Raw genomic sequence first — 14,610 nt, 5'->3', positions numbered from 1 at the left:
TCAAATTATGACCATAAATTTTAAATGGGCATCCAACATTGACAGATGGTAATAGTAATTTATCTTAATATCCTACTTAATAAAACGGACTTCCTCATTTCTCAGGAGTACAGGTTGACACTCCACACCCCTCAAATTGTCGATACTCATCCCCCTACCTACTCTCAATGTCCTTGCCTCCACACAGAAAATTAGTATGCATAGAGAAGAACAACCTCATCTTCCACATCTCACTGGCATAAGTACCTACAAAGCCTGTCTTCCTATCTATAATAGCGGAAGAACCATCCTGGCTTCTGATATGAACTCCTCCAATCATGCTCTTAATACTATCCTCTTTTATTAAGTTATCCTTTTTATTTATTGCATCATCATTTTCTTTTTTCTTACCAAGATTATTCCCATTTGCAAATAAACATTTTATAGTCTCTTTCCTTATCACACATATATTTTTTTAATTTGCACATCTAAAAAAACCTCTCGACCCCATTTCTCCCTTCAGCTAGGTACCTCTATTTTTCTATTTACCATTATAGCAAAATTCTTGAAAAGAGTTGTCTATAACCACCATCTCACATCCCACTTTGCATTCTCTTCTCAACATACTCTGATCAGGCTTTCCTACACAATATTCCAGTGAATATTCCAGTCATCGATGATCTACATTTAGTTAAGGTAATGATCAACGTACTATTCTCAACACTTTAACAGCAATCAATGCCTTTGACCACTTCTTCCTTCTTGAAACACTTTCTTCTTTAGACTTCTACAACACCACACTCACCTGGTTTTCCTATCTCACTTGTCCTCTTAGCTGGTTGCATCTTCTATATCAACTTTTTAATGTTTAGAGTGTTTTATGGCTATGCCCTAAGCTCTCTGCTCTATCTATACTCATGCTCTCAGTGACTTCATACAGTTCCACGAACTAATGTGCAATCTACATATCGATGACTCCAATTTGAAACTCCAGCTGTGCTCAGGGTTAATATAACTAACTGCTTTCTTGATGGCTCCACTTAGATGCCTAATAGGCATTTTAACCTGGCCAAAGCACAGCTATTGACTCCAGCCACGAATTGGCTTCCCCACAAGGCTTTCCCCATCTTAGGAAATAGCACTGCCATCCACCCAGTTGCTCAGGTCAAAAACCTAGAAGAAACTCTTTATTCTTCTATTTTTTGAACCCTCTTACTGCTGGCTGGACCTCTAAAATAATCCCAATCCCAACCACTTCTCACATCTTCATTACTATAAGCCTAGTGTAAGGTACCATCTTTTATGTAGAGTATAGATACACCTAGTAGTCTAGATTCTGAACCATTACAGGAGCTTCCTGATTGATTTTCCCATCTCTACCCTTGCCTCCCAATCCCTACTCCTTCCAGCCTCCGAACAACCAGAACGTTTTTTCTAATGCAAAAATCAGGTTATGCCACTCTTTCTTAAAACTGTCCAATGACTTACCATATCAGCCACAATATAAACAAACAAACAAACTCCATCTTATGGCTTGCAAAGCCTTATATCTTTCAGAACCTGCCTACTTGTCAGAGCTCCTGTTTTTTCATTAACCGTCACAATGGCCAAATTTTCTGGTCCTTACATACATCAAGTTTATTCCTGAGTCAAGAACTTTGCCTTTGCTTGAAAGGCTTCTTCCCTGTATCTCTTTATAGCTGCTGCCATCTCATCATTCAGATCTCAACTCAAATGTCCACCTCTTCATTATAGCCCTATCCTAACCATCTTAGGTAATAGCACTCCCTACTTCTGAAATTTCATATCAAATTATACTATGTATCTTCTCTATACATTTATCAATACCCAGTATTAGTTTACATATTTCATGGTTTTATTGCTGCATCCTCCTTACTTGTCTGAAAACCCACTGAGGGCAGAGACTATTTCTATGTCTTACTAATAACTGTGTTCTTAGCACCTGTAACAGTGCCTGTGCAGAATACAAAATAAATAAATGTTGTTAACTGGCTTCACTCCTCCCAGGGAGGCTAGTCTTTCTTAAGTCTATAACATGATAAAAGCAAAAGATGACATTTTGTGCACATATATTTAAAAATGGTTTTATATTCAGTGTATTATTACAACTTAAAATAGCTTTCCTACAGTTGAGCAAAATTCAATTACAGTACAACAAATGTTACAATGTTAGAATATTTTAACACTTCATCATCTACATATCTTTTATTTGTTCTATTCAAATCTAGTATAAGCTTTCCAATTCCTTACGTTGTCACCTAAATACTGTCATAAAAATATTTGTTTGTAAACTTCTTGGAATTCTGATATGAATACAATTTTATATAATTTTATATAACAGTGCATTTTCTTAATTTATTATGCTAAACTCTGAAATACTTTTAAAAATAGATTTTTAAAAAATAAAAACATACCTCTTGTCCATGGCCTCCTAAATTTATCATCAGTAACTCTTGCAGGATAATTGTCATCTTGATATAAATATGAAGGGATTCGAAGCAATAAAGCATCTCTATAAAACTTCTTTCTAACTACGTTCTATGTAAGAAAGTAAGGTTATAAAATATTTTAATATATGATTGGATTTAAAATATTTATTTGTAAATATTCAGAATATTTAAATTCTCTATAAATTTACATTATTTTTATTTAAACATAATACATGCTTACTATAGAATATCTAACACAGAAGCATATAACTGAGAAAGTCAAGGTCCCTAGTCATATAAATAATAAGTTTGGTATATTTTCCTACATACTTTCTTTTACAGATTAGGCTAAAATATGTGTATGTGTGTTTGTGTGTGTTTGACAAAAAAAGATTCACATCACTTATATACCAGTTAGCAAAGTACTGTTTTTCACTTAACAGTATAATGTGGCTATTTTAACTTTTGTTTTCTACATCTTTGCACTGTTTCACTTATGACATCCAGCAAATATTTTACTAGTTTTTTTTTTAAAAAAAGCTAATAATGAAACTTTAAAAGGATGTTAAATCAGTTAAGTAAGCTTGTTAATCAAAATTCTCTATACTTGGTACTGCCTTTACTTTCCTGCTTTATTTCCCATCACTCTTTAATACTAATTGTAGTCTTTAAATAGACCAATCACTACCCCCTTAACATTTAGTGGTTACTTCCTCATCAATACCGTGCTCGACACTACGCCTCTGAAAAATTCTCTGCTATTCTTCTCTAGCTATCAAAATTCTGTTCATCTTTCAAGGCTCATCTTAAGCAATACTTCCTCTATGAAGCCTTCCCTCAGTGACTCTCAACTTCCCACACAATTCATTATTCTATGCATTTGGACAAATGATAGTTTCTTGCATTTTTTCCCAAGAGTTTTATGTTTGCTGAAGGTATAGCAACATATTAAATGAGGTCCTCATTATCTAAGAATAAATGATACAAAGAAAAGATCAGTTACAGTAATATATAAAATGAAAACCAAAAGTTCATAGTAAGAAGGGAAAAAAGCTTGATTGGAACTTTATCTAAAAAGGAAATAAAGTTATAAAAACTAAAATTTGTATTTAATGAAATTTTATTTATAGTTACCTTGTAATTATGACTGCTTTTTTGTCATACATTTTCCCCATACTGTCAAAACTATTATATGGTGATTATGCATGATACTGGTCATTATTTTGCCTTTGATCATAAATAAGATATTTCTAGAAAATGAGGATTTAATTAGGTTTTCCCAAGGCATCTCTTACTCCTTTGATATTCAAACCATCCTCTTCCTCTTGTCTGTTATCTGATCTAATTGTGTAAGATCTTCACCTGATAATAGCTTTACCTGTTATTTGAATGGGTCTTCAACACTGTTTTCACAAACTTCACAAAACCCTGAATCTTTTGCAAGATTTGCCACTGATTAGTATATTTGTGCTGTATCATGGAGCGTGGTACATCAGCAAGAAACTAAGATACCATGAGCAAGGATAAAAGTTTGAGGATGTTTGAGTATAGACTAATTTTGCAAGTAAGTAATACATTCATAAATACATTTGTGTAATAGTGACCTCTGATTCCCTACCATATATGTGGTATAATGATACATTTACCTCCCTTAGTTATGAGGGAATAATAAAACCTGAAGATGCTTACATGTCTTTTTTATTTCTTGTAAAATATAACACAGTTTTGGTTATAGTGGAGCAATTTCTTTCCTGGCAGATGGGGGTCATGTTTATAAAGAAAATAAAAATTTAACTTGTTAATTCAGATCATAACAACTATGAAGTGTTGAGTGACAACTACTCTAATTAGTTTCTTAACAATGTGCCTGATTTGAATTTCAGTTTTGTACAAGCTATTTAACTTCTCTAGACATCATTTTTCTAACCTGTAAAACTGTAAAGCCTGTGTAATAATAGTATCTTCCTCATGGAGTAGTTATGACCATCAAAATGACATAATCCAACAAAAGAACAAAGTATCTGGCCCATAGTAAATGGCCAATACATACTGTGACAATCAGTTTATCATAAAGATAACTGGGATTGCTTTTTCCCCGTTCCTTTCAAGAAAGAGCATTCAAGATCATTCAGAAAAGCAGCCCAAACTTGTCAACAGTTTTCATGTTTTTCCTGCTGACAGCTGCAAATTCATGTTAAATTGTCAATAAATTCCTTCCCAAAGTAGCATTTTTAAGGTATATTAAAAGTGGCAAGTAATTTTAAATGAATTTCAAAGTAATTAGACTAAGGATTACTCTAAAGACTACAGAAAAATGATCATAATATATAGTGAATGTACACATCTCTTTTATATCATAATTCTTAATAAACAGGTAGTGATCCAGTAACACTCTACCTCATATGAATAGTCTATTGCACAATATTTTAATGTTGGAAACATATCTTCTTTCTTTGAAAGTAGTACAAATTTCAACATCTGGAAATACAAAAATTAAAAGTAAATGTTGGTAAAATAGCGAAGCCGGGAGCAGAAAACCATTCTTAATCACAAAACATTGGTTCATTCATTTTTAAAAAGGCTCTGAATGATAAAATTTAACTATGAAAATAACATTTATTACTATGATTTAAATCTAACATGAAAATAATATACATTGGTATAAAATTGTTCATATATTTTTCATACTATTTTATCCATACAACTCCTAGTTGGTGGATTGCAATATATTTAATGTGATCATTTTGTTGCAAGAGAGGATGGGGTTCACAAAGCTGATAGAATGGTTTTCTCAGATAACCATATTTCTTAAGTGGTCTCGAAATTGAATAACCGAGGGCAAAACTGTGCTGGAGCAGTGGAATAGGATTTGGAAAATTCCACTCTCTTAGAAAATAAAAGGCCTGAAGTTAGAATTCCCTAATAGGTAGCTCATTTGGAGTAAAGCAACTACGGCATATATATTATTTTCAGGTCTCCGGGTCATTATTAGTGAATCAACAAATTCACCTAATGAAGTAAATTGTTTTTTCTTTTCCATTATGGTTTATCACAGGCTATTGAACATAGTTCCCTGTGCTATACAGTAGGACCTTGTTGTTTATCCATCCTATACATCTGCTAGTCCCAGATAGTCCCAATAAGTAAAAATTTGAATGCCAAATGAGTCTAAGATGGTTTTCATTTATGTGAGAATCAAAGGAATTACAGCTTAGAAAATTTACTCTAGGACACAGTCCAGTTTATCAGAAAGTTCTTAGCATTTTGAGCAATCATTTAAAATGTTTTGGGAAATTTAGATATAATCTAGTTTTCATACAGTAGTAGTTTGTCAATAAGCTTTCAGTGAATGAAATATACATTTTAATCCAAATGGTCTTGCCTTAATTTCATTATCATTTTAAACTTGTTTGAGATTTACCTATTTCCAAATGGTAAAAGTGCTCACCAGAAGAATTCATTTACATTAGTTGGCTATGAATCTATTCCTATTTTCAGTTATCACCAAGTGAACATTCTTAACTACTCCAATACTGGGTTAAAAACCTAAAAGCAAACTTCTTAGTATAGAGCAAAATTATTTTCACTAATGAATCAGAAGGCATTTTGGATATTATAATAAGCATTCCAATGAAAACAAACCCAATAAGTTATCTGAATAAATTGTTAGATTCTGTGATATCAACAAACGTGGAGAACACACAGTGTTGGTGCCCTCTTTCACTTGTACTTAATGCCAACATAGCATCTTCACTGGTGATTACTTCTCTGGAAATATTTCCAATCATTGTACTTCCATACCTTTTGCATACAGTGTATCATTGATCTTTGAGGCAAATCTTGATTCTAGAATTTCTACTTCTTGCTATTGTACTTTCAGAAAAAATTATCTGACTATGCCTGATACTGGAAGTTAAAAATCTACAACTCTACCTAGTTTATCCATTCAGTTTGTCAGCATTTATCTTAAATTTTCCTTTCTTGTGAAGCCTAATATTCTATCAGCTTCAGATTCATCACTCTTATCAACTACCTTAAACAATAATTACTGTTGTATTGAAGTTAACATTTAAAGTCATGCTAAATATATAGTATGTATAGAAGATACCGGATGTCATATGCTCATAAAATTGCTTTCATCTGTCAACTGTATTTCATTGCATTGCAGATAGTTGAATCCACCTCACAGTGGGAAGAGAGAGAAACTGGCCTTACTTCTAAAATCCAAGACAAGGGTGAAAACAAGCAAAATCATGGTTAGAGAGAAGGTATTTAAAAATAATAAACTTTTGAAATGCAACAATTCCTGAAACAGTTTTCCTTACATGGTCCTAAAAGTTTCATTTCTCCTGTGCTACCTCCCGTCAAGAATCTATTGGGCCAAAATAGAAATGCGTACAAATCATTGTCAGGTTCTGATGCACAATGCTAGAGAAGTTAGGTTTCCCAAGATTTTTCCACCCAGGTTTATTGAGGCAGAATTGACAAATAAAAATCGTATATATTTAGGGTGTACAAATATACAATGGAATATTATTTCTAAGATTACTTAGGATCACACACAGGTGACTGTGGACGGCGGGCTTCCCATCTCCTCCCACCAGCCTCAGGGATCGGGAGATTTCTCCCCTGCCTCACTTCCTTGCATAAAAACCACACTTTCACCATGTCAAATCGCAGAAGAGGTAAGGTTCACGGATATTCTCAAGTTGTTTAATCTATGCAACCTAATTGGTGGTCAGAAATCCCTTCGGCCTTACTGTTCCCTTCACCCCCTCTTCGGCCTTACTGTTTCTGGGGTCTTGTCCCCACAGAACCACATCAGCCGGGCCTCACAAATCTGTTTTCCAGGGGTTTTTGGAGCTGCTATACTCTAGCCCCAGCCCGATCTTTTCTTCCCCTCAGCTCGAGAACACCTTGCCTACCTCCTCTCTCCAGCCTCTCAGGATTTTTACCAGAGGTGAGCTCGCCTCCTTCGGGTCTTCTCAGGAGAAAATTCCCGCCCACTGAACACGTAACTGCTGCCGTTGGGCTCAGCGCTTCCATTGGCCAGCCAGGCCAGGCCACGCCCCACCTTGCCCTCTTGCCCCGCCCCTTGGGCTGCGGGCTCGTCCCTCTGAGGCGCCCAGGCACGTGAGGGCGGGAGCGTGGGGTGTGGTCAGCGCCTAGGTCTTCACCCGTGAGCAAACCTTCGGGGAACAGGATGAACAGTGACAGTGGAGATGGAGGCGGGAAGCTCTAAGGAGCTGGTATGAAAACGTCCCAAAGACCAAAGGAGTCTGAAATTCTTTGCTGTGGCTGCGCCAAACGCGGCGGGGCCAGATGAGGGCAAGGGCAGAAGCGTTCCAGAGGGCAAAGTGAGAGGAGTTAGCAGCCAGATTCGGAGACAGAGGAAAGCAAAAGGGAGGAGGCAAACGTGACTCCTCATAAGTCTGTCTAGGTGTTGGAGAGAGTGCGCTTGTGCCTTGGCAGGAGAACTTTCGAGGAGGGGCAGGAAGATAACGAGTTAGAATTGGGAAATGCAAATTGTATATCTTGATTACAGCCATCCTTTCACCAACAGATTCATTTAGGAGTCTCTAGATCCAGCCCGGAAGGAAGGAGACTTGTCCCTTTCTATTTCTTAACTCCTGTCTTCCTCTCCGTGACTTAGCTTGGCCTTAGATTCCTTCCCAGAAGATTGCAGGAAGTAACATAGATTTATTCATTTTACTAACACATGGGTTTCTTTCAAGGTAATTATTAACAAAATGCTAATTATGAAACGCAGTGGTTAAGCCGCAGTAAGTTCCCTACTTCATTCTGTTTTGTACAGGTTTGTGCAATTTGCTACAGTGACATGGATTTAATGTTTGGCAAGAATCAATTGTAAAGATGTTCATCTGGCACTGAGGTACATTAATTATTCTGTGTTCTTGGATGTATACCTTTTATTAAACCGATTTTAATTTAATTTTGCAAAAATCACAAAACTAACACATACTTACACTCGTAACCAGTAGCGAGTTACTTCTGTATCCAAAGATGAATACAGCAAAAGTAATCTCTATTACCACCCCAGCTCCCAGGTAGATGATGTTAACAATCTGGGGTGTATCTTTTCACACTCTCCTGAATGTTCATACAAATTTATACAGATATGCATACGCAAAATAGTTGACCAGTTATATAAAAATGAGTAACTTATTTTCCTCACTAAGCAATACATCATGAACAACCTTCCAGATCAAGACATACAGATTTAACTCATTTTTAAACAGCTACATATTTCATAGTAAGGATGTGCTGTAATTTATTCAAACAGTCTACTACTGATGGATTTTAACAGATTGTTTCCAGTTTTTTACCTTGGAAATAATGCTGCAGTAAGAATTCTTGGACATATGGTCTTGAATATTATTGCTGTTATTTCTGCATTATAGATTTGTGTTGTTTCACTGACTTACATAGCAAGAGCATTTCAGATTGAATAGATATTGCCAGTTTACCTTCCAAAAATTTATGCATTTTATATTAACAGTGCCTGAGAGGAACCATTTTTCTGGAATACTCAACAGAAATGAATTTATTGTTTTCTAAATATATGTGCTGATCTGATACATGATAGATACTATCTTGTTTAAATTTACATTTCTCAGATCGCTGCTGAGATTAAATACTTTTTAGAAGCCCTTTGGGTTTCTTCTGCTAAGAACTAATTGCCTAAGAATTGTGTGTGTGTGTGTATGAGATGAGGCAATTTTTCTATTGAGTAGGTTGTCTTTTTTAAGATCTTGAGTATAGGTATATTAGTTAATATCGTTTGGCTATGTAAAAAACAGAAAATTCCAAAATAAAGTAAAATTTATTTCTCTTTCAAGTAAATGAAGTATAGAGGTAAAAGGTTCAAAACTGATATGGCAGCTGTCCTCACAAAGTCCTCAGGGACTTACTTCCAGCTCATTACTCTGAGATTCCTAGGTTGTGATCCTTGTTTTCTTGGTCTCAGGTGACAGTATCTATGTTTCAGGCAGCAGGATGGAGGAAGGAATGAAAAGGAGGCGAGACCAAAGGCACAAGTTTTCTTTATATAATCTGTAATTAAAATTGTGAAATATAATGTTTATGTAGAAAAGTCCATAAGACAATGTATAGTTTAAAAATTATTTTAAAGAAACATCCATGCAAACTCTACTCAGAAACAGAGCATTACAAGAATTTCAGGAGCTCTCTGTTTCCTTTTCTAATCACAACTCTCCCTAGAGGAAGTCTCCTCCTAGATCTAGAGATTACTATAATCCTGACTTTATGATAATCATTGCCTTGCTTTTCCTTAAAGTTTCACCCAAGTATGCATTTCCAAATGATATACTTTTGCCTGTTTTTGAATCTTACTGTTTGTGTTAGTTTGGTTCTTGCTTCTTCTATTCAATGGATGTTGTTGTATGTATATATGTTAATTCAATTTCATTGTTGAATTACTACCTTTGTGTAAATGTACCTCAACTTATTTATCCATTCTATTATTGATGGGTCTTTGGATTATTAGTTTTGGGCAATTACAAATAATGCTGCTGTCAACATCCTTGTACATATATCTTGGTACACATATACCTTTCTCTAGAATATAAATTTAGGAATGAATTTCTTGATTATTGAGAAATGTGCATATCTTCACATTTATTCAATGATGCCAAATTGTTTTCCAAAATCTATGTACCAATTTATGTTCCCACCAGCAACATTTGAGAGTTCCTATTGCTTTATATTCTCACTGACCCTGATCCACTTCATTCTGTTTAATTTTGAGAATCTGGTAAGTATCTAGCTGTCTCTTAAGGAAGGTTCTCATAAGCTGCCACATGACACTTCTGCTTACCTCCCATTGGCTAGGCCCTAATCAAGTGGTCATTCCTCTCTGTAATAAAGGTTAGAAGATTCAGGTTTCATTCTGGACAGTCATGTGCATAGTTACAACTTGGAGATTCTATTATTAAAATAAGAAGGAGAGAACAGATTTGGGGACATATGTAGTAGTCTCTGCCACATTAAGAATAACAGTTTTAAAATAGCTAATTTATTGAGCACTCACTATGTGACAAACACTATTATAAACACTTTTGCCACTCTTTATAAACTAGATACCATATTACAAACCCTAGTTTACAGATGAGAAAACTGAGACATTGAGAACTTAAGTATCTAATTTAAGTAGTATTAAGCTGGAAAGTATGAGACAGAATTGCAAACCCAGGCAGTATGGTTCAGAATCCATGCTTTTAGCTAGGCCATATACTCTTTAAAAGGAATATTTGTTCCTAGTCTGTATACTATATGTTTTACAAACATTTTTTCCTTGCTTATCTTTGGAAATTTCTAAAAGTTTTCTTTATATATCTATAGTGAATTTTACCATATCTAATCATCTACATTTTTTTCTCAGTAGTTAATGTTTCTGCATCATTTCTAAAATTATGCATAAAAAGAGAATCTTAGGACAATTACTTTTCCCTGTAAGTTTTAACTCACCATTATTTGCACCATTACTGTTTTGAATCTAGGTGGAAATAAATGTTTAGACACACTTGAATATAAACTAAGTTGAGGAGCCATAAAGGAAGGGGAGAAAGCTCCCCTTCTATCCAGATTAATTCCACATATTTGTGGAAATCTCCTGTGATGATGTTTACCTTCACTGTTGTATTCACATGCTGTGCTGTGAAGGCCATAGTAATAATGTTTTTGAGAAGATACTTTGTGCCAGGCACAATATGAGGCATGGAAGGTGCAAAAATAAGGAAAACAAATCTTTACCTTTAAGAAGCTCACAAATTCTTGTCTGGGGTTATTTTTCATATCTTCAGGCAATTCTATATACTGCTGCCAGGATGATATTTCTAAAATAACTGAGAATATCATTCCGCTGCACCTTCTTTCACCTTTCTATCACATATAGGATAAAATCTGAAATCCTTAGCAAGGAAAAACTACTCACTCAACCTCATTTGCTTTGGAAGCCAGACCATTCATTGGCCATTCTCTGAACATCTTCCAGATCCTCCCACTTCCAAGTCTTTGTTACTGTCCTTTAATTTTGTTTTCAGGTCACATGTTGAAACCCAATTTATTCTGTAATGTTCAGTTCAAATGTTTCTTCCTCCCACTGATACTCTTAGAATTAGTTGTTACCTTTTCAGCACTCTTATAGTTTTTGTCAACATCCCACTTTGGGAAATTTTCATGCTTTGCATTATAATTGTTTTGTTTGTGTCTGACTGCAGTCTTCTTGAGATGGTAGACCATGGACCCTGTCTTAATTATATACTTTGTAACTAGCACAATGCTTTTTCTAGAATAAACTCTGAAGTAAGTATTTAATTCACTTAAAATCTGGCACTAGGTCATTTTGAAATAATAGCTATCAAAAAAATTTTTTTTGCATTTTTAGTTTTTCAGTGTTTTTGTAAGAGCACTAATGTATATGAAGTATTACACACACACACACACACACACACACACACACACACACACACACACACCAGCCAAAGTAAACATGGCACAAATAGGGCAGATAATCATCTTGAAATAGAATTGTAGATTAGTCTGAAACTGATTATGGAGAAAATCTGGATATAAGAAATGAAATAAGATTGCACAAATGTGTTGCATAAGAAGCTCATTGTCTTGTGTTTGCTAATTTATGGGTGTAGCCTCACATACTATCTTTTGATCAGTAAGGGACTATTTCACATAAATAGATTGAGAGCAAACATCTTAGCACAATGTATTTAATTGAATTAAACTAGATAATAGTGCTAGACAAGAGCTGTGTAAAGAAAATTTCACAACACATCAACATGTTAAGAAATTTTCACAAGTATAGAAGAGAAACATTTCATATTCGCACAGTTTACTTTTTTTCACATAAAGAAGCCAAATGTTATTGTGACTTCTTTTTGCAACATTTATCTCTATAAACACTATCACTTTTCTCTGTTCCACATGTCCAACCCCTCAACATTTTTCTAATTATGAGCCATCTCATACCTCACATGTTTATCGGATCTTCCACACACATTGAAAATTCACATAAGCTAAGTTTCTGGCCAGGATGAAAACTATCCATGCTTATACTTGACTCTGTACCCCTCAAAGAAGACACAGGCTGGAATAAACAATTACGCTTGAGTGTCCATTTCCTTGGGAAAAATGAAAAAGCTAACTCTACAGTTTAACATTTCCCTGGGTAACATTTACCCTAACACCTTTCATATTGTTACCGAACTAAACTTGAGCCCACCAGCACTTGCACAGTAAAGCCAATCTACTGACACCAGGTTGTGGTGAAGGAGAGTGCAGCATTCATTACAGGGTGCCAAGCAAGGAGTTCAGGACAGTTAGTGCTCAAAACACCTGAACTCCCCCAGTGGATTTCAGCAAGGCATTTTAAAAGACAAGGTGAGAGAGGGACATCCCAAGGGTATGTGATCAGCTCATGCACAATTCTCTGATTGATTGAGGGTGAGGTAACAGGGCAGTGTCACGGGGGCCAACATTATCAAACCTTAGGCACCCTAGGTCTGGGGGGCTACCGTGCTTATGATCATCAAGCAGTTAATTTCTTCCATTTGGTGGTGGTTTTAGCGTCTGTAAAACAACTCGGGAAATGTGCATCTGATACTGTTATCTAGGTACTTCAAAGAGAGGTTAAAGCAGAGGATATAAAGGAGGAGTCTGTCCTGGGAAGGCCCCATAAGGTTCTGCTCAGTTACAATATTTTATGGTCCAGTGAGGTTAAGCGATTTGCCCAAAATTACATAGGTAGGTCTAGAACACAAGCCTTCTTTCTTCCACCCAGTGAGGTGTAATTGTTCAGTCACTGATTTATCCATCAATTATTTTTAAGCACATATTATGTGGAGGAACCATGCTAGTTGGGGAGAGCAAATGATTCTACTATCAATGTGGCAGGGAAAATAAGACATTCACATAAATAAATAGTTATTTCCTGAGAAAATTAATGTCCTTAGAGTTATGGGAGTATAAAAAGGAGATGATGTTGTATTATTTTAACAAATTGAGATACAGAAGAATAATTGATTAGATAACTCATTTAGATATTTCACCAGATTAACCACAACTATGGGAAATCTAGCTGTTTGAACCACAAAAGCTACTATGTACCTAATGAAAAATGAACCAGCTTATAAAATTAATAACTTCCTAAAGTCTAAATTTGCAAATTCAAACTATAATTAGTTATAACAAATGTCACAAATATCTAGGGTAGCCAATATCATCCTTATAAAAGTGGGGAAACTATTACTTCTCCTTTTCTCTCCAAAAGAAATCTTAATGTTGTTTGAGGCATCCTTGATTGTATTTATGCTTTATATTTTTTAAATGGAGGAGATAAGGCATTAAACTAAATTTGGGAGGAAGGATATTACATTAATAGTTACATTTCCATATGCAGGAAAAATAATTTTATGAAAAACTGAGGGTAGGCTTTTCCCATAAATCAAAAGACTTTGTAAACAGCAATTCTCACCACTTTGTATTTTATTTTATTTTCCCTTATTTTTCTATTTATTTGATATTTCATAGATATTCCCACCATCCAGAACTAACAAATATTCAATTTTTGTAGTATTTATTTTAACTAGGTTTTGTTTTATTTTGTTTTTTAGTAACAAAAGATGTAATTCAAGTCTACTTTTTAACCTATCTTTATCCTATTCCTCAACTTCCCTTTCAGACCACTTCATATTTTAAATTTAGACCCAATATTGTACTTTAGAATATAAATTAACAAATAATTTTTTAATACCTACTATGTGCTCAGTGTGCACAAAGCTAATAGGAAGCTAAACAACTTGTCAAGATAAAAAGAACAAAACGAACAAATAGCTGGAAGCAAAAACAACTAACACTATTTGACCTCCTTCTCCTTTAAATACTTTCCTCTTTTGGCTTCTAGCTTCCTGGTTTCTCTCACCTGTTCTGCATCTGGGATCTCCATAATTTTGGGAGAAAATAATAAAACTATAAAATCAGTCCCATTGGTTCCACTACAAATATATACTATGCAACTTCATCTAGTCCTTCAATGCCAATTATCAATCATTATTTCCCTTCATTCTCTCTCTCTCTCTCTCTCTATCCAGAGAGACAGTATGTGCTAGCAATGTTCTAGATGTGA

At 34.9% G+C, this 14,610-nt stretch overlaps 1 protein-coding gene across 2 annotated transcripts in view; it reads right to left on the bottom strand.

The window, feature by feature from the left end:
* SHOC1 (shortage in chiasmata 1) overlaps positions 1 to 11,466 on the bottom strand; it is a 93,214-nt gene extending 81,748 nt beyond the window's left edge. Inside the window, exons 1-6 of one of the 2 annotated variants that reach the window (XM_057725100.1) lie at positions 11,223 to 11,466; positions 10,288 to 10,395; positions 7,355 to 7,618; positions 6,538 to 6,646; positions 4,827 to 4,907; positions 2,415 to 2,538 (exon numbers count right to left, since the gene is read on the bottom strand). In XM_057725100.1, the coding sequence (XP_057581083.1) occupies positions 2,415 to 2,538; positions 4,827 to 4,907 (205 nt within the window). In that variant the 5' untranslated portion in view covers positions 6,538 to 6,646; positions 7,355 to 7,618; positions 10,288 to 10,395; positions 11,223 to 11,466. The remainder of the gene's footprint in view (positions 1 to 2,414; positions 2,539 to 4,826; positions 4,908 to 6,537; positions 6,647 to 7,354; positions 7,619 to 10,287; positions 10,396 to 11,222) is intronic. The other variant, XR_009051611.1, reaches the window with a different exon arrangement.
* Positions 11,467 to 14,610: the final 3,144 nt, after the last annotated feature.

Source organism: Hippopotamus amphibius, chromosome 2, assembly GCF_030028045.1.
Source record: "Hippopotamus amphibius kiboko isolate mHipAmp2 chromosome 2, mHipAmp2.hap2, whole genome shotgun sequence".
Lineage (NCBI taxonomy): Eukaryota > Metazoa > Chordata > Mammalia > Artiodactyla > Hippopotamidae > Hippopotamus > Hippopotamus amphibius.
This window is presented reverse-complemented; position numbering and strand designations above follow the sequence as displayed.